Consider the following 22,621-nt stretch of genomic DNA (forward strand, 5'->3'; position numbering starts at 1 on the left):
TTAATGTGACATCAATGGTTCAACTATAATTTTATGAAGCTATAGGAATATTTTTTGCATACAAAGAAAACAAAACAAAAAATTAGACAAGCGTTCATAAGAGTATGCGATTTTCATTTTTGGGTGCCTTTATCCCCTTAAGATGAGCATGATACATTTATAGGTACATTTTGTGACTTATCCAATCAACCAATTTATAATCGTTGGTCATTATTAATGGAAATATTTCAGTTTAGTATTCATACCTTATTTCATCAGAATTATTGTAGTTTCACAAAAGCATAAATCAAACATCAGCTCTCATTTCTGTCATTTAGTTTCCTAATGTATTACATTCATCAAACAAACTAATATAGTCTTTATAATATATAGACTGGAACAACAAGCCAATTAACTTCAACAATTCCAAATTATGCTAATGTTTCTCTGTTAATACAACAAAAAATGGGTCACAGGGGTTGAGAGCATTTATTCAGCAATCACAAACAATAACAGAGAGTACAGAAGTAAAGCACCATGCAGAAAACGTGGATCTTTTTCAGGGAAAAGCTCTGATCGGGAAATTTTAGCTTTTGGCAACCCCAAACAAGATAATGCAAATATCAAGTCAAATTGAAACATTTTCAGGATAGCTAACCAGCAGTAAAATTTCGCCTACAACTATACCTAGTTAATCGTGAGAAGCTGAAATTGTGATCATGAGTACAATACGGTTATCAATTTTTAGCCCTACTCAGAAATCTGAAACATAATACTAAAGATGCTGAGCAAAATCATTTTGAACAGTGTTTGTAAACATGTGAAGCGAATGAATCAGCATCACAGAGTGTGTGCAGCACAGAGTGGGACATCTCTCTAAACAGGCAGAAATAAACAGAGCACTGGCTGCCAGGTGCCATCAGGATCATCTCATTAAACCACAGTAACAGCAACCCTGCAGTCATATGTGCCTCTCACGTTGCATTACTGATTCAAGTTCCAGAGACTTGTTTCTGTCCCTTAACACTTGTATGAGCACGGCAACATCTAAAAACACCTTTCTAGCCTTAGGTGACAGGTTGTAATGAAACAGCTTGCAGCTAGAGATGGCTGGACTAAACCTAAGTGTTGATTTAAGGTGTCAGAACAGCATATGGTCACTGGCTCTCCCCAGAGGGATGTTATTCACAGGTGGATGGAGGAACGAACACCCAGGGTTTCAGTTTTCTGACCCACATACAAATGCGTGCTGACAAACACACTCTGCGGGACTCGTCTGGAAGCAAACCAAGCTTGTTAAGAGTATGCAGAAGTCATGAGCTTAGCAACTTCAGTTGTATTTTTACCTCTCTTTAATTAGCAGTTGGAACGAAACGGGCAATGGAAGGAAATAAAAAGAAAGTGACTGAAGGAATTAGTAAACAAGAGAACGGACGATAGTCAAGATGTGCAGTATTATTCAAGTCTCTTTTGCTCAACAAAGTTGCATTTATTATTTATATATTACATATATTTATTAACCGTATTACTACAGTTTAAAATAACTGTTTTCCATTTTTATTACATTTAGAAATTAGATTTTTCCTGTAATGACAAAGCTGAATATTTTTGTGAAAACTCTGCTACTTATTTCTTTATATTTTATTTATATGGTTAAATGGTAAGTTGAAAAGAACAGCAGTGTACATTACAAAAACTAGTGAGCTGACAGGCGTTTAATTATAAATTACTCAAATTACAAATTTTGAGCCAATTTTAAAACGGAATTTACCTTGCAGATGAAAAGAAAGAAAGAAAAAAAGATAGTATAGATATAAAACATTACAATTACAAACTAAATATTTCCCCCAAAATATGTGTATTTATATTTATGCACTGCATATTTGCACAGACTCTGCATTAGCATGTCATTATTGACAGCATCTCCCATGCCTATGTACAACGTTCACTTTTGAGATGCCTTTCCATTTTAGAGGCTATTGCATATGTTGGCTGTATAGACTGCTCACTAGGTTTTGGATCAGAGCCGTATTCTGAGTGCACAAGGAGAAGGAATGCTTTGTTTTACTGCTTCAAAAGGTCATGTTTTGATAACCCTCTGCATGAAAATATTTATGCACTCAGTGGACCACGGAAGAGGAAAAAAACCCTTTAATAAAGGAACACGGCCATCATTCCCTGGTATGCGTTCCTGTTAACATTACTGTGCAAGCTCTGGTGAACATTAAGACATGTAGGGTTTTACAAAGTGAGACACAGTTTTTTTTTTTTCAAGAGTCAGTTACACTACACTGATCGCTGTATGATTTCGATTCATAAAAAAGGAATCTTTTTATAAGAGTCATTTGTTCAGGAATGGTTGAAATAAACTGATCATGCTGTGGTTTTGATCCACTTAAAATAATGTGCCTTTAAAAGTCATAAGTTCAAGAGCTGGTCCATGCTATATTGTTTTCATTTATTGAATAGAATCAGCTCATAAAGTAATTTGCTCAGATTAATACACTCTCATTAGATCAGGAACCATACTAGTATATCATATATTAATCATTTGTTCCGAAATCATACTACACTACTTGAGGTGTATGGTTTTGATTCATTGAGTATTTCGCAGGAATCAATCACTATAAATAATTTAGATTTACTAAAAATAATCGCTTCATAAAAGTTAAACAGAACTGTAAAAAGTGTCATTTGGAAAATCAAGATTAGTTTGTTTAGCGCGAATACTGTAACGTTTAGCATGTTTTGCGTTTCCAACCCTATAGAACATCTGGGAACTGCAAAGCAACTTTATTCGGATTAAACACATGCATCCGAGAGGAAAAATGAAACACCTCTCAACACAAGCAGGCACTTTAATTGGAAACTGGTCTGACTGGCTGAAAAATAAGAATTGATCCCAGACTCTGAGATTTTCCCCTAATCTACAAGGCCCAGTCAATATGACCCACTTCTAAGGGTATTTTAAACCCACATCCTTCACTTAACCAATACATGTCATCGTTGACAAACTCAGTCCAGTTCTTAACCCAGACAACTCAAAGCAGAGGCCCGACGGAAGCCCATCTCAAAATGAACGGAGAGGCGAGTTTTCTGGGATGGAATGGGGCAGATAAGGTTTCACCAACTACAGGAAATCAAATCTATGAGACACTTTGACAGGAAATTAAACAGAACAACATGGTTTAAGACTAAAGCCCAACCAAGCACAGAGAGATTCCTCAATGCCAGACCCAAATGATCTGAAACCCAATAAGACGTTTATGCAATCACTCTCAAACACTCTCCAGAGGCCTGCCTCATCTGGACATGAACGTCAAGATCAACTCCCATACGCTAAAATATCTGGAGCTTAAAGAACATGTGTTTGGAGAAACGTGCAGCGTTAACATCCATATCCGTCTCTGGTGATATCTTCCTCCTTCCAAAAATATTGCTTTTGCAATCGCACAATAGGCCAGACCAACATATTGAAACCATGAAGCACACACTCGATCTGTATTTCATCCAAACGTCTCATTCTATTAACGATTCGGTTATCAAATCAAGCCCAGGCACGTGGTTCTGTGCTCCAACCTGTCATTTCCAGTTCTATTAATAAAGTTGCCGAAGAAAAGAAAACCACATCTGGATCATCTCACAACTGGCCTCTGCTTGTGAGAGGCGTGCCTCCTTTGACCAACCTCAATCGAAGATCCAGATTAAACACAAGACTGTATAAGGCAAATACATCAGACCCTGATGGACTAACCAAGGCCACATTTTGATGTCATTACAGTAATCAACCACTTTTTTTCAAATAACATGCTTTAATATGTGCATCATTTAATATTTTATCATTTTCAAATCTGATATATGAAATAATAACTGTTTGGAACAGTTTATTGTACCTTTAGAATTATGTATGTATGTGTGTGGGTGTGTATCTGAAGCTAGTACACAAGTAGGAGAAAATCATCTTTATTTCATTTAGAGGACCAATTAAGCAAAGTATGCAATTTGGTACAGCTGCTATTTTTATGGCCAAAATAAAAATGAATTTTGGTAGCCTGTAATGTAAACCAATGGGTTCTTTATGGCAGTATAGTAGACTACTTAAATAAAATGCATATCAGTTGTTACTTCATAATCTCCCAATAATAAGGATTTTAAGGCAGAATTTAAATTATGATAAATGATCTGTGTTTTTAATGTCAGTGTCAAAACATAATGCAATGCAAGACAACGATTGCGTCATATTTGATACACTTCAACATTATTAAAAAAAATTATGTGTGGATAATCAAGTAAACCTACATTTCTTCAGTCCAAGTTCATCTAAAATTATCAAGAACAGTAAAAAATTTATTCTTCATAAAAAAATCTGCAAAAAACCTTTACTAACAAAAAAAATAACAAATCAATTATCGCAGAAAGCATGTAATATATTGCCAACAATAGGTTTTTCGGTTACCTTTTGATCATGTTTCTAACTAAGCCTTAGAAGAATTTGCATATCTAATATGATTCAGTAGGGTTAATCTCAATATTTATTGCTCACTATGCTAAAGGCAGTCTGATGGATGCAGTTGTTTGTTTCATTATGCCTTTTATGCTTTTCAATCCATTTGAGCTCAAAGGCAGGTCCAACCTTGTTCCAGTTCTGTGTTACAGTGTGTCCTGCCTTCAAACCAGCCATGCACCCTCTTGTCTAATAACCCAAAATAAACCTCAGTCTTCATCAGCAATAATAGAGGGATGTGGTGTGGTTTTGGCACTACCCAGCCTGCAGGGAGCAATGGAGGATGTGCATCTCGGCAGCATCCTTCCACACCCTCTGGCTCCTTTCAACGCCCAATCATCCACAGCAGCAAAGAAACACGAACCTGCAGCACCCGGCCAGCAAGCAAATGAAGACATCTCAAAAGGTGATCTTTATACGAAGGTTTGGGAACCAGCGGATTTTACAGTAAGTTCTTGTGGGCTTCCTATAGTTTTCTCATGTTTTTGACGCACACGTCATGCACACACTAAAAGACAAACGCATAAGGAAAACAGTGAGTTTTGGACGTCAGGCTGCATGTATGTCAGCTTCAAGCAAAGCGGAGCGGGACTGCTTTCTCAAGAGTGTTACTTTTCACCAAACCCTCCAAAATCAACATTCCACCACAAGCTGAAAGAAAGAAAGAGAGCAAGCTGTTGGAACTTTGTGCAAGCATGCATTTCACAGACCTTGGCCTCGTCTCAAGGCTCAAAGACTGAAGCCATTTGTCTGCGTAGACATGGTCAACTACCTGTAATCAGTCTGATGATGGTCCGGTGAATAGAGGTGAAACACGGTGATTAATTTGGTATTTTCTACATCCAGCTTATAAACGGAGTGAACAGCCAAGAGCTGTGTGTCATAGCTGTAATCTAGAACATGCTTTTGATGCTCATGTGGGTGATGCATGTTCAAATCATGCTTGAAACATTTCCTGATACTGCTCACGGAAGTTGATTGTTTTTCCTGTCTTATGTCTCACTGTCCCTATTAATAAAGAATGAATATTGTATATTATTAAGATAGCATCAAATAAATTATATAAACTACATGTCTTAAAGACATTTCTTAGGCTCTGTTATATATATATATATATATATATATATATATATATATATATATATATATATATATATATAATACAGTGAAACAGCAACATTTTAATACAGTACTACATTTTATAACAAAGTTAGTCAACTTTCTAGTTTGAAAATGTAAATCTAAAAGTCTTCCTTGAAACATTCTAATATGCTGATGGCGTTGGTGTTCAAGACTTATTTTTAGTATTATCAGTGTTGGAAACAGTTGTGCTTGTGGTGATCTTTACAGATTTCTTGGTATGCTTTTATAAAAGGTAATAACAGTACTTGTTTAAAGCAAAAAGACAAAAACTGGTACCAAACAATAATTACATTTGTTTTCTCCAAACAATTTGTTTTTTGTTGACTACAGTGTGCCCAGGTGCAGAACCTGATTTTTCTGAGTTCAACGTGTTCCTGAATCAACATCTTTGTTGACCCTGGAGCAACATTGCAATTAGCCAATCACATGTGAACAAACAGTTTATAGTTTAGTTTAGGCTTACAATCAGTGTTTGGTGCTTGTACATCAGTGTCAGTCATCTATCATTTAATCTGGTTTAGGTGTAGAGATACGGTCAAGACTAAATATTTGGATTAAAATATTTGCAAAATCAGGACATGCGTATGAAGTTCTACAAAAAGTACCCTAAACTTTAGCACAGAAAAGAAAACATGTTGTCCAGGCAGCAATAAAATAAAGTAAAAATGCTCAATGCATCTGTTTTTAATGAGTCTCAAGAGTGCAGCACAGACGATACCAATACTATCAGTGTCTGGGCAGCTCAGAATTCTCCTTTTCTGACAGATATGTTAAACCGGGGTGTTCGTGGACCCCTGCTATCTCTCAGCTGGCCTCTGAGCTGAACTGCTCTGAAGTGAGTTCAGAATTTAAGACTGCTTTTGTAGGTGATGTCATGGTGAAAATGTCCAGACATCTGTCAGCCTCACAATTTAATGTGGAATCTTTCTGTGCTTTCACTAAAGATAAAACAACACAAGGACATCACAGACTTGGAAAAAAAACTACAAAATGGGAAGCATCATTATTTTCCATTAGAGAATCCATAAGGTACAAGGCCCTTAAATTTGTGGAAAATTTAGTTTTACATCTTTATATAACGGTAAGGAAACCGCTCGAGCATCAAAGCATTGAGCTGGAATCCTAATTCTGGCCACGACTTTCAAAGTGTTTTCATATACTGCACGTCTCTCGAAAGGTTTCCAGCCGAAGAACATCAAATCATTTCAAGCTTCATTTCTTCGGCGTGGAAAATAGAAAGCGAAAGAATTCTGTTTTGCCTAAGATGTGCACTTGGAATCACCCGAAGAAGTGTCACAGGTCAGTGCTGAAGGACATCAGTGGAAAGATGCTGCCGAACTGAGTCATTACACAAATATGTGTCAATTCCATTAGAAGAGGCCTTCCAACGGCTCATAATGGCAGCGAGGGACCTCAACCGTGCAGTATAACATGACATATAGGTTTAACGGTGAAGAGAATTCCCTAAATGGGAACAACCGGAGGTGGATAATCCTACACAGAGGAGCCATCAGTGAACTAAACCAGGGTCTTTCCTATGGTAATGGACCAGCCTGGAATATAAACATTCTTTATTCTTTAGATGGCCATAGACACTCGGAGTTGGAGAGGATCTCTGACACATCGTTTATCAAAGCTTTCTATGAGGTGTTTAATTACAAATGAATCCAGCGAACACAAGACTAGCAGGCTTTCGGTTTCTGACAACATCCCGAGTCTCTTCTGGTAACAGGGACTTTTTTACCGTGGCTGTTTTCACTTCTACTCTGGACTTTTATAACTTATGAGGTTTGGCTGCGCTTTGGATCAGCAGCACTGGACACTTTATGTGCATATAATTAGTCTGCAGCACATTTGCAGAAAGAGGCAACACAAAGCATTTTCACCGCTCTAAACAGGTTTTTCATGAAGATTAAATAAAGCAACAAATCATCAGAATTTAAAATCATGATCTGTGCTGTGCCTCTGTAGACGCATTACAGATGTGTCACTTCCTTGTGAATAAAATTATGACCAAGACTTGACAGGTTGTTTTTTTTTTTCAGTTCAGCCATTACTAATACATAAACATAAAAAAATAACTGATTATGTCACTTTTATGGTCTCTCTAGGATATAGAATCAATGTGATGTTGCATTTTTTATTCTTTTTTTTTTTCGAATTGTCACACAACAGAACTAAACGAAATAAATATTAAAATTAATAAAAAAGTGGTCAAAAACTCTACAAAAAAAGACCAAATCAATAAATAAACAACCAACAACAGCAATAATAAATTCAGTATATCCAAAGACTCTGTGTTAGAGTCTTTGGACGTAGAACCAATAAATAAAACTGTTGATTAAAACAAAAACTCACACAAGTCATAGAAACACTATGCTACTTATGTAGTAAAAGGCATGGAAATCATTAACTGAATAATGTATCTTGCCTGTCACCCAGTATTTGCTTTGCTATATGCTGACCTATCATACTGTATAAAAATGTGAATCAAATTAAGTTTCTAAATGTTTTCTTTCCACTAACTTCTTTTTAAAGGTCAAAAGATACTTTAAATCTATCTTCTTCTAAAGTCACTTAACAATCAGCACATAAAGTGTTTTGGCCTTGCCGGTGTACGCAGACATGCCTATTATGAAGAAAAATGGATGCATCATACATGGAAGCTACGGCTTCCTTTTCTTAATAGAGCCATAGTTTAAGATGATTATCTGCGAAGCAAGGAGACAAAACACATCTGGTTTCTGTTCCAAAAACGAACACAGAAAAGTCCAGATTTCCATATCCACATCATTTACTGCGAGTACTACAACCATGCCAATGTCAACAGTGCAGAGAAACACAGAGGTCTGCCAATTACTGTTAAAAGCTCACTTTATTTTTATACCCAGACTCCCCAGCACAATTGCTATAGATTTTAAGAGGCATTACACTTAGACAGTACTTTGTCACCTTCGTAAAATCTAATAATCAGGTGTGCTGTAATATGTACCTGTGTGTGCACGAGAATGACATCATGCTAAAAAACACAGTGGGATATTGTGTGATCTGTAAAATACGGTGCAGTAAATGTTTAGCCAGACTGTTCAGACTCACAGTTCTGAATCGTTCCATTGACTAAGTCAATTTATTCTTGGCTGTGCTTGTCTTCAGCAAGTAAGAGCACATTAAAGACTGTGGAAAGTATATTCATCTTAGAGTGAATGTCTAAACACTGCACATAAGGGCTTACATAAATGCATTTAGATTTAAAAGTTAAGTTTTAAAAATCAGCAGCTTTTAAGGAATATTAATTACAACTCAGTGATATGTTGTTGTCAATTATGATGGATCATTTTCCGAACTGGCTGGTCAGTGGACTGAACGAATGTCAAACATGAACACATTTTAACCGTGATAGACTGCCATCTAGTGGACACCACCTAACATTGAATTAATTTTGCAGAAAATGTTTACCATGCTTAAAAAGTTTAAAATGCTTCGATTAGCCTACTCACTGTCATGTCGTTCCAACCCCATGGCGGTGTGACTTTCTGTCTTCAATGGAAAAGAAAAAGGATGCAAGAAAGATCCAACGAGAAGACATGTTGCTCACTGAAACATTCAGGTTGACACCAGTTGCCGTTTAGCGCGCTGCAATGGCGTGCAGTTAGATAAAACGCATTATAAAAATCAAAATGCACTGAAGGTGAAAAACAAGCCCTAATTAAATCGTAAAGGTAAAACGTGACTTGAAACTGTCACGTGCGTATTCGTGAGTCAGGTGTTTGGACTTATGCTCCTCTCTCCTCGGTGCACATTTCAACAGTAGCATGCAATCGATACCGCTAATCGATATGTACTTTATATGACAAAGTAATGAGCGTATAACGGGCTGGAGGAGGGAGGAAACCAGAAATCATCGATTAGTCAGCGGGCTGAACTGGAGATTCAGATAAGTAACTCCCTTTAAATGTAAAACAGCTTATTCCTTTAATTAAACATTTTAAATGTTCTCTTCAGAATATAAAGGGAAGCTCAACAGAGCTACTCTGTACGGCAGCTTAACCACCCTGTTTAACCATTAACCACAATAACAATAAAAACACATCCAGATCCATCAAGTCCGTCATACTTTATTTGATAAGACTGCTCAACCACATTTAAGGCGGTCATATTAGACACTGAATCGGGACTTCCAGCTACTACCATTAGACAGATAAATAAAGCTGAATGCACTGGTGTTCGCCTTCCGATTTAATACAGATAACGAGATAAACAGAGCTGGTTATCAAACGTGTTTCACGACCAATGACTTTGTCTCACTTTGTCTAATTAGTGCCACACAACTGCTCGTCTTACAGCAAATACAAAATATTAAATTAACACAAAAACTATATAAAGCATAAGTCTAAATGCGTTTATTAACACCGAGAAGACCTAGAGAGTTGGAATCCGTGAAATATAACTGTAGATGATGTTACTGTAATCGCATGCATTTCGATCCGTCAGCAGGGGGCGCTACAAACAGAGAGCGAGAAAGATCACTGCGCAAAGCGTCTGGCAAAAGCGTAGGCGTAGTGTGTGTGTGTGTGTGTGCACCTGTAAGTGATGTGCGCGCGCACATGATAATGTTTACACTCACTTCACCAAGATAATGAATGACTTCATGAGCAAGAGAGAGACTGTAAGTGTGTGTGTTTAGTGCCACATGTTGTTTAATTTCTCGGTTTATGCGTCAGAGAGTATTTATGTTTGCGTGTGTAACTTGTGTGTGTTGCGTTCTCAAGTTGCCAGGGGGCCCAAGCTAAGCTCCACATGGTGTGTGAGCCAGATGGCCTCGCTGGTGGCTTCTCCCTCCTCAGTGGGTCTGATTGGAGCAGCGAGGTTCCTGAAGTCATGTCGGAGTTTGAAAGCCACCGTGACATCTCCCTCCTCCATCTGCGGAATCACTTTGATGAAGAAGCCGATCTTGTTTGACTTTCTAAAGGCCACCACACTGAAGATACAAGACGGCAGACTGTTATTCAGACAGTAGCCGATGCTATCAGATGATTAAAAGTCAGACATCCCCAGAAAAGTGACTAAATGCAAGGTTTCTTGACTTTAACAGCATTTTGTGCCATAATAGCGACTAGCACAGAGAATTATTTTGACTTTTATCTCAAAAATAAAGCTTCTATATGCCGCGTGTACATTTTTAACTGAATTAGTTTAAAAATCATTCTGATAGTACAATGACTTTTAAAATGGCAAATCATCAGTTTCTTGCCCACACTCTTGTCCTCAAAGATCTGTTTTTGGAGTAAGTTTGATAAGCGGGTACATGACTCCATAAAAAGTTGGACAGTTTTATACATGTTTTGCTATCCACTGCAATTACAGTGATATACTATAATACTTCACTGTAGGGAGCTCAAAAGTTAAAATGGTTAATGTAGAAAAGTATTCCAACTTCAAAAAGTACAGCTTCAAAAATAAGTCCTATAAAGCTTTATGTGTCACACACATATGACCACTCACTGTTTAGAAAATCACAGCATTTCACAAAATGGATTTAAATACAGCTACAGTTACATGTTGGTAACCAAACAGGTGCTGACTGGGGACCAGCAGCAGATTGGTTAACAACATTCTTCGAAATCTGTACTTCGGAGTTCAGCAGAAGAAAAAGTCATACGGTACCTGAAAGTATAATCAAAATACCCAAAGATATTTCAGGAACAGGGGCTTTCTCATGTGTTCAAATTCAAAGCAGGTTATGTACACGCAGGCCTACTTATTATAAATAAATAACCTATTTACAGCGTGTGCCCCTGACTCTATATTACTGCTATATAATCTCTTGGTAATATATGAGCTAAATTGGTTGATCTGCTCTGAGTATTCATCAGCAGAGGTGGTTCTTACTCTGGGTCGTCCTGAAAACCCTGCGGTTCTGCCAGTTCATCATACTCAGCAGCTGCATCTTTCCCCGCCAGGACCAGCTCCTTTGAGGGCACCAGCACCTATTAAAGAATATTATTTTATAATGAAACCATGGGGCTCAAAGCAAGATAATGACACACCACAGCGCAGTGACGGTGAAGCTCTCATGACTTTCATTTCCCCTGCGGTGGCCCACTCAATGCAAATGATGTCTGTCTGCTTGTTTTTGGAGAGTCATGCTTCAGCTCAAGTTAGATAAACACACCTGTCCAATTCAACAACCATCCACCAGCCATCATTACAGGACATATACACTTCCTAAAATTTCATTTATTTCTTCATGTGAGAGATGTGGGCTGGGCTGTGTTGTTTCACCTTAGCAGTGCTGTTAATGTCGTCTGGGTCTTCTTCTTCACAGGTGTACAGAGACACATGGGTGATGTTCTCCACTGGGTTGGTCAGGGTCAGCAGAACCTGACTCTCCTGTATTACAACAAAACACTAAAATTACTTACAAATGAAGAAAAGTGTTTATATGTTAAAATGTCTAAGCAGCGTAACCGGACTAAGCCAGTCTTGATTCATTAAAAATGGAACACAAATAAACAAACTGCATAATTTGAAGTGTACAAGCATTACTTGCCTTCATGTGACGCAAGTTTGGAATGGACATAATTCTTACTTCAGGAATGTAGCTCCTGCGAACAAGAAGAAAAAAAATGTTTGGTTGGTTCATTTTAAGTGTAGACTCTAAGAAAAACAAATGAGAGAATTTAGGTCACAAACACAGCACTTACACTGCCACAAGCTGGATTTTGAACTTTATTGAAGTTGGATTAAATTCTGGTTTGCTCAGATTGTGTTCACATTTCTAAAATTAAAGGATAAGGAACAGTAATTAACATCACTTTAAGGTGGTATTTAACAGTTTTGCGGATTAGCAGAAATTTAATACAAAAATTACGTTAAAGAGCTTTTAATATATAAAATATATCCATTCATACTTTTTCGTCCATCAAGATTTTTTGGTCTTAGAAATAAATTGATGTTTTTACTTAGAAAGGATGCATAAAATGATCAAAAGTGACTGTAACGTTACAGAAAAATCTATTTTAAGTTCTTGTAAAATTCCTATTCATCAACCCAAAAAAAAAAAAAAAAAAAAAGAAAAACACTTTGATAATTAAAAAAAAGCACAAAATCAGCATATTAGAATAATTTATGAAAGATAATGCAACACTGAAGAGTAATGGCTAAAATTCTTAAATTTCTGCTTTGCCATCCCAGGATTTAATTTCATTTTAAAATACACTAAAAATAAAGCAATTACTATTAATTTAGTGATTATTGCTATTAATTTTTGATGAAGTAAATACAGCTGGGGTGAACGTAAGAGACCCCTTTCAAAAGGAATTTGTAAAAATTTTACAGAACACAAACTTTTGAATGGTAAACTATTTGAAAAAAAAACAGGCTAAATGATTTTAGTGCAGAACTTCAACGGCAGCTTCCTGAATGGCTTTCTTCGGTGTGAAAGAGAAGCTGTGGATGTATTTACATACCCTGCAACGCAGAGAGCGTTTCATTAGCAGGTGCTTGTGTCTGGGGTGCAGCTGTGAAGCTCCTGCAGGCTGAAAATCAGGCTGCAGCAGCCTCTGGCGAAGAGTCGTTACTGCATTGAAATATAACATTTAAAACGTGCATCATTTAACCATGCCAATAAAGATCTAGTCACCAAATGATTGCCTTCATATAGAAAACTGAGTTTAGCTGATTGCATTAATTCTTACACACTTGATCCTTAACATACAACCTCCAATAATAACTCTTTGACACCTGTGTGTCTGGATGTATACGGCTGTGTTTGTGATTAAGGCACTGCAATTGGTAGTAACTAATTTAGTAGTATTACTGAGTGAAGCAGGGATGAGACCAACCTTCAGGAAGGTTGACAGGGCGAGTGTAATAGTCTTCAGGCAGAGGCTCCACTTCATCCAAAGCCTGTGCTGGCTCTATAGTGATCTCCTTCTGGTCCTCTCCTTCTTTTAATCTGAAAACAATACAGCACCATATTGACAAAGCCCACAATAATTTAAAATGTGATGCATCAATTATATTGGCACTCAACATAAGTTGATACCTTCCTTAACAAAAATCACTAAGCAGTGGGATAAACTTTTTTTTTTTTTTTTTTTTTTTAAAGGCAATACTTACGAAAGGCCATATAGGGCACTAATTGGTGCTCCAGATCTCTGTCTCTGTAGTCTGGTTCCTAGTCCATACTTTTCCTTTCAAAAATAAATATAGACAACTTAAGTCTATGATAGTAAAGACTCATTCTATGTGTAAGGTACAGACCGTTATCATTAGATGAATGCTAGTGTTTGCTGAAATTGTGTATTTAGTAATAGTTAACACAGTTTAAGCATACATGTTGGCCAAAAAGACTGATCCGAGTCTGGGTGAAATCTTGTTCTAAACCTATATAATCAAATAAGTCTGCAGCTAAACTTCAAACATCATTAATAAACCCCAAACATAAATACCAGTCTGGCAGGACTGTCCTGTTAAAGATATTGCCTGCCAAATACAAAGATCTGATTGTGCAGGGAATTCCAAGTGAAGCTCATGTGATCAGCAAAGTCATTTAGTAACAGATTAGACATGCTAAACTGATGGAAGGATTGGGGGAAAAGAAAGACCTTCTTAGTGTTTCTGTAAGAATTGTGGGGGAAAAAAAATACCACTCACCACCACGTGAATAGTGTGTTGCTGGAGAGGGGTATAAAACCAAAAATATCATCGTGCACAAGCAAAGAAAAGGAGAGAAGACAGAATCAAGTGAAACAAATGCATTCAAGCAAACATTAAAGTGGCAATTTGAAGCACAAGGAAACAAGGATTGCATTAGTGAACAGGACATGCAGCTTAAAGTAACCAGTCGTGTATCACAGGGTTAGAAATTAACCATTTCAAATAAACCATTCTCCAAATACAAGACTGTCCAAAAGTTGGAGATTTGGACCTTTTATGCTGATATTTTGTAGTCACATTTCAGACCCTGCTAGGATTAGTAAACGTAGCCATCTCTAAAGCAAATTTAAAGTAAAGATGATTTTGGTTTTTATACAAAATGTGCAAAAAATAGGATTTAATCATTACGCATTTTCGCAATTAAAAAAGCGACACAAAACAGCAGTACTTCAGCGTGTTTTGACAAGACTCCGCTCCGAGTTTAGACTCTAGACAACAAAAACCACACCTGTTTATTGCTCACTAAATGGAAAGTAAATGTTATGCTAAAAGTGTGTTGCTAGACACAGTGGTTTGAGTGTTTTTACCGAGAACGCCTGAGGCATGAACGGGCGTCTTCGTGCCAGCTTCTTCCTGTCTCTCTCCAGCTTCTCTCTCTGGGCCAGCTGCTGGTAATACTCAATCAGCTTGTTGATCTACATAGACATAATAACTGATTTGTTAGCTACTTAAAAAAAGAGATATGTAATTTAATATTTACATTGAATAAATCTGAAAGTGTTATATTAATTTAATAAGAGGAGATCTTGTTTTAGACATACCCTCTGAGTATAAGGGTTCTCAGGTTCCTGCCATCCTCCACTGGCTAAAATATAAAATCAATAATGTTTACTACAAAGTGCATGCAAATTAAGTGACAAGAAAAACATCTTTTGGTCACTTGATTCAATATACATATATGTTGAATATACTGTACATACATCCTCATTATGATGTGCCAGGACTCACCCACAGATTTGTCAGCCATGCCTACATCTCTTGAGGTCCAGCGACAAAATCCACAGGCCAGGTAGTAGGCCTTCTTCATTGTGGTTTTGGTTGGGTCATCAGGCAGTGGTGCTGGGATGTTGGTGGCCCGTGTGGAGAGGGTGTGCATACAGCATGGACAGTCAAAGCAGTTGGCACACCTGAAACCAGTGAATCACAAAACATTCATGAACAGGGAACACGATCTTTGAGACTTGATATAAAATGTGACCATAGACAACAACATCAGTCATAAGTAGCATGGGTATATTAGTATCAATAGCAGGAAATGTGTGGGAAAAATTACATATTTTTCTTTTATGCCAAAAATCAGTGAATTGAAGATTATGTACAATAAAGATATTTAGTAGATATCAGCTTTCAGATACGGTAAAAATCTCAAAATCACAAAATTGTCCCTTATGGTTGGTTTTGTGGTCCACGATCACATATTATCAGTAAGTTTATTATACAATTTAAAAAAAATGCAGTGGGTTTTGATGTGTCAAAACGTATAAATGTTTAATTAGTTAAAGATAAATGGCAAAGTACAGATGATGTTATATGATGGCGATTATTGCCGTCTTATCACAGATGTTTACCTATTCTTCTTCAGCTTGGCCTCAGCTGACGGCATATTCTCCAGACAGCTGGGACAGAAATGGGAATCGACCTATATAACAGGCACAACATCAACAAAAAATACAAGGCAAACCATGACTAGCTCAAGGAAATTGCATGACATTAATCGGAAATGTACAGAAAGGCTAAACGGAAATTCACAATTGCTCCGAAGAGAAAACTCACACAATGCTGTAGTAAAAATAAATAAACAATAAAAATAGCTCAAGCTTTCTGTACAGGGTGTGGTAGTGCTTATGCCTTCAAAATAACAAGAAGGGTTGCTGCAAGCATCAACACGTTGGATTTAGTACCTCATTCTTTGTGTGATGTACCTATGCGCATAATGCGAACGAACTAACACTATTTCATTTCATTTAGAATTCTTCTACTAGCTTTTAGCTTGTCACATCCCCAAAAAAGTGGGCGGTGCAGCAGTTAACTGACCGGTCACACAGCCAATTGGATGGCTCTATTGTGGTACAATTTATGACAGAACGATAAACTGGCCAATCACAGAACCTGAATTCGTTCCACTTAGACTGATAGGCGGGAACAACGCTGTCATCGCTAGCCTGTTAGCTCGCGCTTAGCATGGCTAACATCCATTGTGTCAACTAGATCTCTCACTCCGCATTACTTACTTCATGTGACACGCATTCCAGAGATCGCAGCTCACTGCAATATCGGCAAAAATACAGCTGAGAGAGCGGGACTCGAGCCTTTTTCTCGCCTCGGACGAGATAAAGTACTTTCTCTGGCTGCAGCAACGTCGCCATTTCTGACTGAGTTCCTGCTGCCTACGTAACGACCATGCGTCACCATAACGACCGCCTTCTCTCCGCTTTTGTGTCCGTGTCGTCCCTCCCGTTCATACGAGAACATGTAGACGTCTCACTGTACCTGTAGCTTCTCTTTTGTACTCCTCACGAATAGCGTTAATTTTTACACAGTCAATGTCCATTTGTAATTTGCCTGTCCATGTGTCCATAATGTGTTTGAGCTATGTTTTATTCGTTAACCTTCTTATACATAATATAAAGTCGAGTCAGTGATGTGCAAAATATCCACAAACCAACCAAGTAAACACACCGTATGTATAATTTGCACCATCATATCTTAGTTTAATATATATATATATATATATATATATATATATATATATATATATATATATATATATATATATATATATATATATATATATATATAGGCTAATTGTAAAAGACCAATAAATGCTGCACAAGATAATTTAGCTTTCGTAATTTAAATACATAAAATCTGCCTCTCAGCTGTACTTATGCTTAATAACCTTTGAGACTCTTAAGAAGGCTAACATGAGATGATCCGTAGCTGCCTGCTGCTGTATAGAATATAAAACAATTAGTGCAGGTGTCACGTGAGCTAGTAAAATAAACTAAAAACATACAGGAATGTAAAATAAACTGGTACTTTAGTTGGAGGTCTTTATACCATTTTGAGGTCTTTATACCGAGTTGAGGTGAGTCAGGTGAGAAATATTTTTAGGTTTCTTCTCTATACAATGTCATTGTGTTCATTAAAAAAGGTTGCACATACATTTAATAAACTCTCATTTAATAAACTTTTGAAAAAAAAAATAACTCAGAGATTCCTAGGAACTTTGCAAACAATTACTAAGATTCATCAAGTAACACATTGAACAAACATTAAAATATTCAAGATAAAGATTAGAAGGTCATATTTACAGCTCTTCCCTCACTCAAATTGTTTGTATGCATGTGTGAAAGGACTTCTTGCGTGATATCAGTGTTGCAAATGAGATGTTGAAAGACTAGTGACAAAAATAACGCAACTGTTTGCTGGGTTTTCAGCATCACATTAGCTACAATAATTCTTTTAAGCAATAACAAACGCATTCATTGCAAACTAGAAAATCTTGGGTTAGAGCTGTAATAAACAGTTGACGTATGTCAATATGTGGGATGAGGCTGGATATTATTGGCTACTCTGCGTCACTCTCCTCCAGTGTTTTTCATCTCCAGCTCAGCCACGCTTCATTCAGACGACACACAGACACCCTGCAGGGGCCGCGCGTCACCCTCATGGGCAACCAAAAGAATCCCTGGATCTCTGTGCTGCTCTTAGCGGGTCTTCTACACAAAGTTAGCGGACTATCCGATACCCAGGTAAGATGTTATTATATATACTTATTACACAGTTGTTGGTCTTTGAAATATGCCATTTTGGTAACACTGGATTGCTCATTTGGACAAAACTTTATACCGGCAATATGGAACGAGGGAATGGAAAAAATACAATGCACATTTTTATTTATTTAAAGACATTGCTTGTTTTCAAAGCAACAGTTACATTGAGGCTTAAAAGTAAATGCAGGAACGAACTGATATGAAATGTCAAAATATCTCTTATAATAAAGCATGTTTTTAACGCAGTGCAGTAAGGATGTTGAGGTTATAGCCCATAAAGCAGTGTGATTTGATCTTGCGCATGCAGTAGCAGGTGCAGTGGGTTGCCACAGTAACTGAGGAAATAATTAAATAAATGGAGGGGGAAAAAATACAAGAATTGTGTTCATTTCTGAAGTCCAGGGTTATGCATAGTAAAATAAAAGTATGCTTTGTGACCATTTTTTTTAAAGAACTTCAAATACCAAACAGCAAAAGTCAAGTTAAGGTAAATATTTACTTTATCTGGTCGGGGTATTATAACTCCACTACTACAGCTTCAAGGTTATATAACCCTAAAACATTTCTATTGAGAGAAACAGAACTGTCATGCGATAAAACGAAACAGCATTATATGAAATTAGAGTTTTGTTGTTTTTCTAAAATCGCATGTTAGTCGCTTGCAGTTGTTTTGAAAATGTGCTTGTTCATTGATAAAGAGCGTGCATGGGGTTTCACAATTCTGAGTGAGAATACAAAGGTCACTGCAATGTTTAAATAATCATTTTATTTCATGTTTACTACCATTCAAACGTTTAGGAGCTTTTTTAAAATGTTTAAAAATGTTGCAAAAAAAAGTCTCTTCCTCACAAAGGCTGCTTATTTCATGAAAAATAATGGTAATAGTGTGAAATGTTATTACAATTTAAAATAACCATTTTCTATCATTTGCAGAAGAAACGTTTTTGGAAAAAATGCAACACTAACAGTTATAATAGCTTAATTTTTTTGTGAAAGTAACGATCATTTTTTCAGGGTACTTTGAGGAATAGAAAGTTCTAAAGAACAAATCATTTGAAAGTAATGAAAGTATTCTGTAATGTTGTAAACATTTGATCTACGTTTTTACCAACCAAAACTTTTGAATGGTATTTTTTCATGTTTCTTTGCTTTGTAATTGTACAGCTAGCCTTCTTTGGTCTGTCTCAGGTCTGTATCCCAGCTGTGAGCGACACTATACACAACTATGGTGTAAAAATCCTAAATGGAACCCAGTACATCCCATTCTCCCATTATGCTGGAAGGCATGTGCTCATTGTCAACGTGGCCACCTACTGAGGACTCACCTTCCAGTATGTGGGTAAGTGTGCACATTATTTCACTTAATACAAATATTAGTATATACTAACATTACTTGTGTTTGCAAACTAATATGTGCAAATATATATTGTACGCTTCATGACAACTAAGCTTGAAGAGCAAATCTGAAACCTGTTCATGATAACAGCATTGACTATGAGTTTCATGTGCTTAGAACTGAATGCACTGCAACAGGAGTTCAGAGATGTTGGATTCACTATCCTCGGGTTTCCATGCAACCAGTTTGGGATGCAAGAGCCCGGGGAAAATAATGAAATTCTTTCTGCATTAAAGTGAGTACCTGTTAGATTTTTAATTGTGCTAATGAAACCAGTGTTATTGTTTACTATTGCTTTTGTTAATAAGATGTACTTAAATGAAAACATTTTTTATACTAAACTTTAATCATTAAAATTACAAATATATTTACGCTGTCAAATGATTAAACACGATTAAAAGTTTTTCTTTACATAGTTTGTACTGTTTATTTATTATGTATATAACACGCACACATACAGTATATATTTTGAAAGTAATTAAATGTCAATGCATTTATATATTTATTTTCTTATATTTGATATTACATATAAATAAATTTAGTATATAAACACAACTTATATTTCTTAAATGTATACATGCATGTAGTTGTATTTATAAATACATAATAAATATACACAAGTATACACAAATATATTATGTAAAGAAAAACATTTATTTTGGATGTCATTAATCATATATATATATATATATATATATATATATATATATATATATATATATATATATATATATATATATATATATATATATATATATATATAAAACATAACAAAATTGCTAAAACTTAAAACTAAAAATATTTTAGCTTTAAATATTAAGAGATATAGAAAAGCATTGCAGTACAAAAGATATCCTGTTCAAAAAGGTAAATGACTCAACCATTTTTAATCAGAAGACACAGTCTTTAAAGAGAAAAAGACTGAAGGTTTCTTTAACCTTGAGGTTACTGGCTATCACTCATGAGCCAAAACTACCTGAGCATCAGACAGTGTGCAATTAGCTTGTCTTTCACATCCATCATCCCCTTTAAATTACTGCACATATCATATATCTTGAACCTAAAGCCTCTTTTCTTGAGTGATATCTGAAGCCACTTTTCTGGCCATGACTCTCTAAAGTCTCTATTTGTTTTCCTTATAGACAGACCATTGATGAAACAGATTTTTCCTCGTCTTCACAGGTATGTCCGTCCAGGCAATGGATTTGTTCCAAATTTCCAGATATTTGAGAAGGTGGATGTGAATGGAGTCAACGAGCACGCTCTTTTCACATTTTTAAAGGTTGGTCGTTGCTTAATAAAGCATTTTTAAATAGCTTGCAACACCTATATGCAAGAAAAGCCTTTTTCATGAATAATGTTTAAATTAAAAAAAATAATAAAAAATGTGGGGGAAACAACTTTATCTTAGCTTAGAAAGTGCACTTATGTTTATATTTTGAAGTTGTAAAAAAACTAAAATACAGGTTGTTTGAGTACATTATACAAGAAAATAATACTTCGTTGTTTCTACTTTCATGTTCAATTCTATATTAATTCCATTTCTTATATTTTGCAATAACACTAAATATTTTGGGGGGAATTGCTTTTCTGTATCTGAGATCTTTTGTCAAGTATGATGAACATTGATGAATGAACATTAAAGGTTGTTGATGGAATCATCAATGCCAATGAAACACGTTTCTTCTCCAGAATGCCTGCCCTCCTGTGGGAGACAGCTTCGGTAACCCCATCAACAGATTGTTTTGGGAACCTCTGAAAATCAACGACATCAAGTGGAACTTTGAGAAGTTTCTGATTGGTCCAGACGGCAGACCTATAATGAGGTGGTTTCCCAGAGTGAACGTATCTGAAGTTAGGGCAGACATCTTGAAATACTTCCATCAGCTCGTTCAAAAGGCTGATTAACTTAAAAACAGTGGTTTTAATTGTACATTCATCTCTCTCTACGGAATAATGCGTGTTAAAATTGGAAAAACGGTTTCTGCAGGTTTTATAAAGGGAAATTTAAAAATTTATAAAAAGAGAATATGAGGAATAAATGGAGTTAAAGTGATTGAATGTGCGGCTGAGTATTTCTTGTTATCCAGTTCAAATGTCTAAAGATGATTTGTATAGAAAAGCAAAAATATACTGATTGGCTCAACTCAAGTTTTCAAAAAAAAAATTGCCAGATACTTGTTAGAAATATATCTTGACTTAAAGCTGTTTAGATATTTGTATTGGAAAAGAAAAATAGTGAGGAATATGATTATCTCAAGTTCTAGTTTAAAGCCTTAATTCGTGGAACGGAGTAGTAAAACTTTTTAAGACCTGCAGAAACCCTGTAAAAGCAAGATTACGTGTTGCAGTTTAAAAATGTAAACCTTAGATTATTGTTACAAGAACGTGAACAGTGTGAAATTGAAGTTGCTTCTTCCAGAGTCTGTCAAGGGGGCGTTTGGAGACTGGCATGTATATGACGGGAAGGCTTGAAAACAGACACACTGTGGTGCCTGACCTGAGCTCGAGGGCCAGCGGACAGCTCTTTAGTGCATTCAGGCTGCTCCGCTGTTGCTTTTCGATCATGTTTCATCTCCTAAACAATCCTTTGAACTGCCGCCTCTGTGGATGTTCAGTAAATAAAGACGTAAATACAAGACACTAAATGTTTTCTTCTGGTTATTACGTGTCAGGGGATATCATACGGTGATGCAACTTGTAGTTTAACTCTCACACAATAACATTTGGAGGTTTAGACAGTTAGAATATATTTATTATACTAATCAATTACAAAAGTTTCACATGAGGTCTGCTTCCACCCACTGGAGAAAAAGAGTCATTCCAAAAAAGCACAAAACTGCCAACCAGTAATTGATGGAAACGAGTAAATAAAGCACACATCTCAGAGTGCAATCCAGCTCAAAGACATTTCAACTTGAAAACACTAATCTTGACTTGTTCTGTTCATTAAATTCAACCACATACTCATAAAATAAATGTCTGCCTATTTTTTTTTTTTGTTGTACATTTACATGACATTAATCACACCATTTGAAAGCACATGACTTGCTCGCCATTGGGAATATTTTGTGAGCATACAAACCTTTGTGTGTTTGGTTA

The 22,621-nt window shown here is 36.3% G+C and overlaps 3 protein-coding genes across 4 annotated transcripts in view; 1 reads left to right on the forward strand and 2 right to left on the reverse strand.

Annotated features, from left to right (window-relative positions):
- Positions 1-9,422, reverse strand: part of LOC122357294 (synaptopodin) — a 48,465-nt gene extending 39,043 nt beyond the window's left edge. The window contains exon 1 of the mRNA XM_043256610.1: positions 9,124-9,422. The gene's annotated coding sequence lies outside the window, so the exon portion shown is untranslated. The remainder of the gene's footprint in view (positions 1-9,123) is intronic.
- A 299-nt stretch (positions 9,423-9,721) lies between these two features.
- On the reverse strand, positions 9,722-16,749 carry dctn4 (dynactin 4). 2 transcript variants are annotated; one of them, XM_043256613.1, is made up of 14 exons: positions 16,579-16,749; positions 15,916-15,986; positions 15,296-15,474; positions 15,109-15,152; positions 14,875-14,982; positions 14,285-14,305; positions 13,748-13,821; positions 13,471-13,583; positions 13,096-13,205; positions 12,331-12,404; positions 12,177-12,231; positions 11,909-12,016; positions 11,516-11,613; positions 9,722-10,604 (listed from the first exon to the last, which is right to left on the reverse strand). In XM_043256613.1, the coding sequence occupies exons 1-14, from the start codon at positions 16,711-16,713 to the stop codon at positions 10,391-10,393; spliced, it is 1,404 nt and encodes a 467-aa protein (XP_043112548.1). In that variant the 5' UTR covers positions 16,714-16,749; the 3' UTR covers positions 9,722-10,390. The 2 variants fall into 2 exon arrangements, with proteins under 2 accessions (XP_043112548.1, XP_043112549.1); XM_043256614.1 differs by lacking the exon at positions 14,285-14,305.
- Positions 16,750-17,946: 1,197 nt separating this feature from the next.
- On the forward strand, positions 17,947-21,636 carry gpx3 (glutathione peroxidase 3). Its single transcript, XM_043257303.1, has 5 exons — positions 17,947-18,102; positions 19,312-19,462; positions 19,637-19,754; positions 20,702-20,801; positions 21,212-21,636. The coding sequence occupies exons 1-5, from the start codon at positions 18,019-18,021 to the stop codon at positions 21,425-21,427; spliced, it is 669 nt and encodes a 222-aa protein (XP_043113238.1). The 5' UTR covers positions 17,947-18,018; the 3' UTR covers positions 21,428-21,636.
- Positions 21,637-22,621: the final 985 nt, after the last annotated feature.

The sequence above is a fragment of the Puntigrus tetrazona genome, chromosome 14 (genome assembly GCF_018831695.1).
Source record: "Puntigrus tetrazona isolate hp1 chromosome 14, ASM1883169v1, whole genome shotgun sequence".
Taxonomy (NCBI): Eukaryota; Metazoa; Chordata; class Actinopteri; order Cypriniformes; family Cyprinidae; genus Puntigrus; species Puntigrus tetrazona.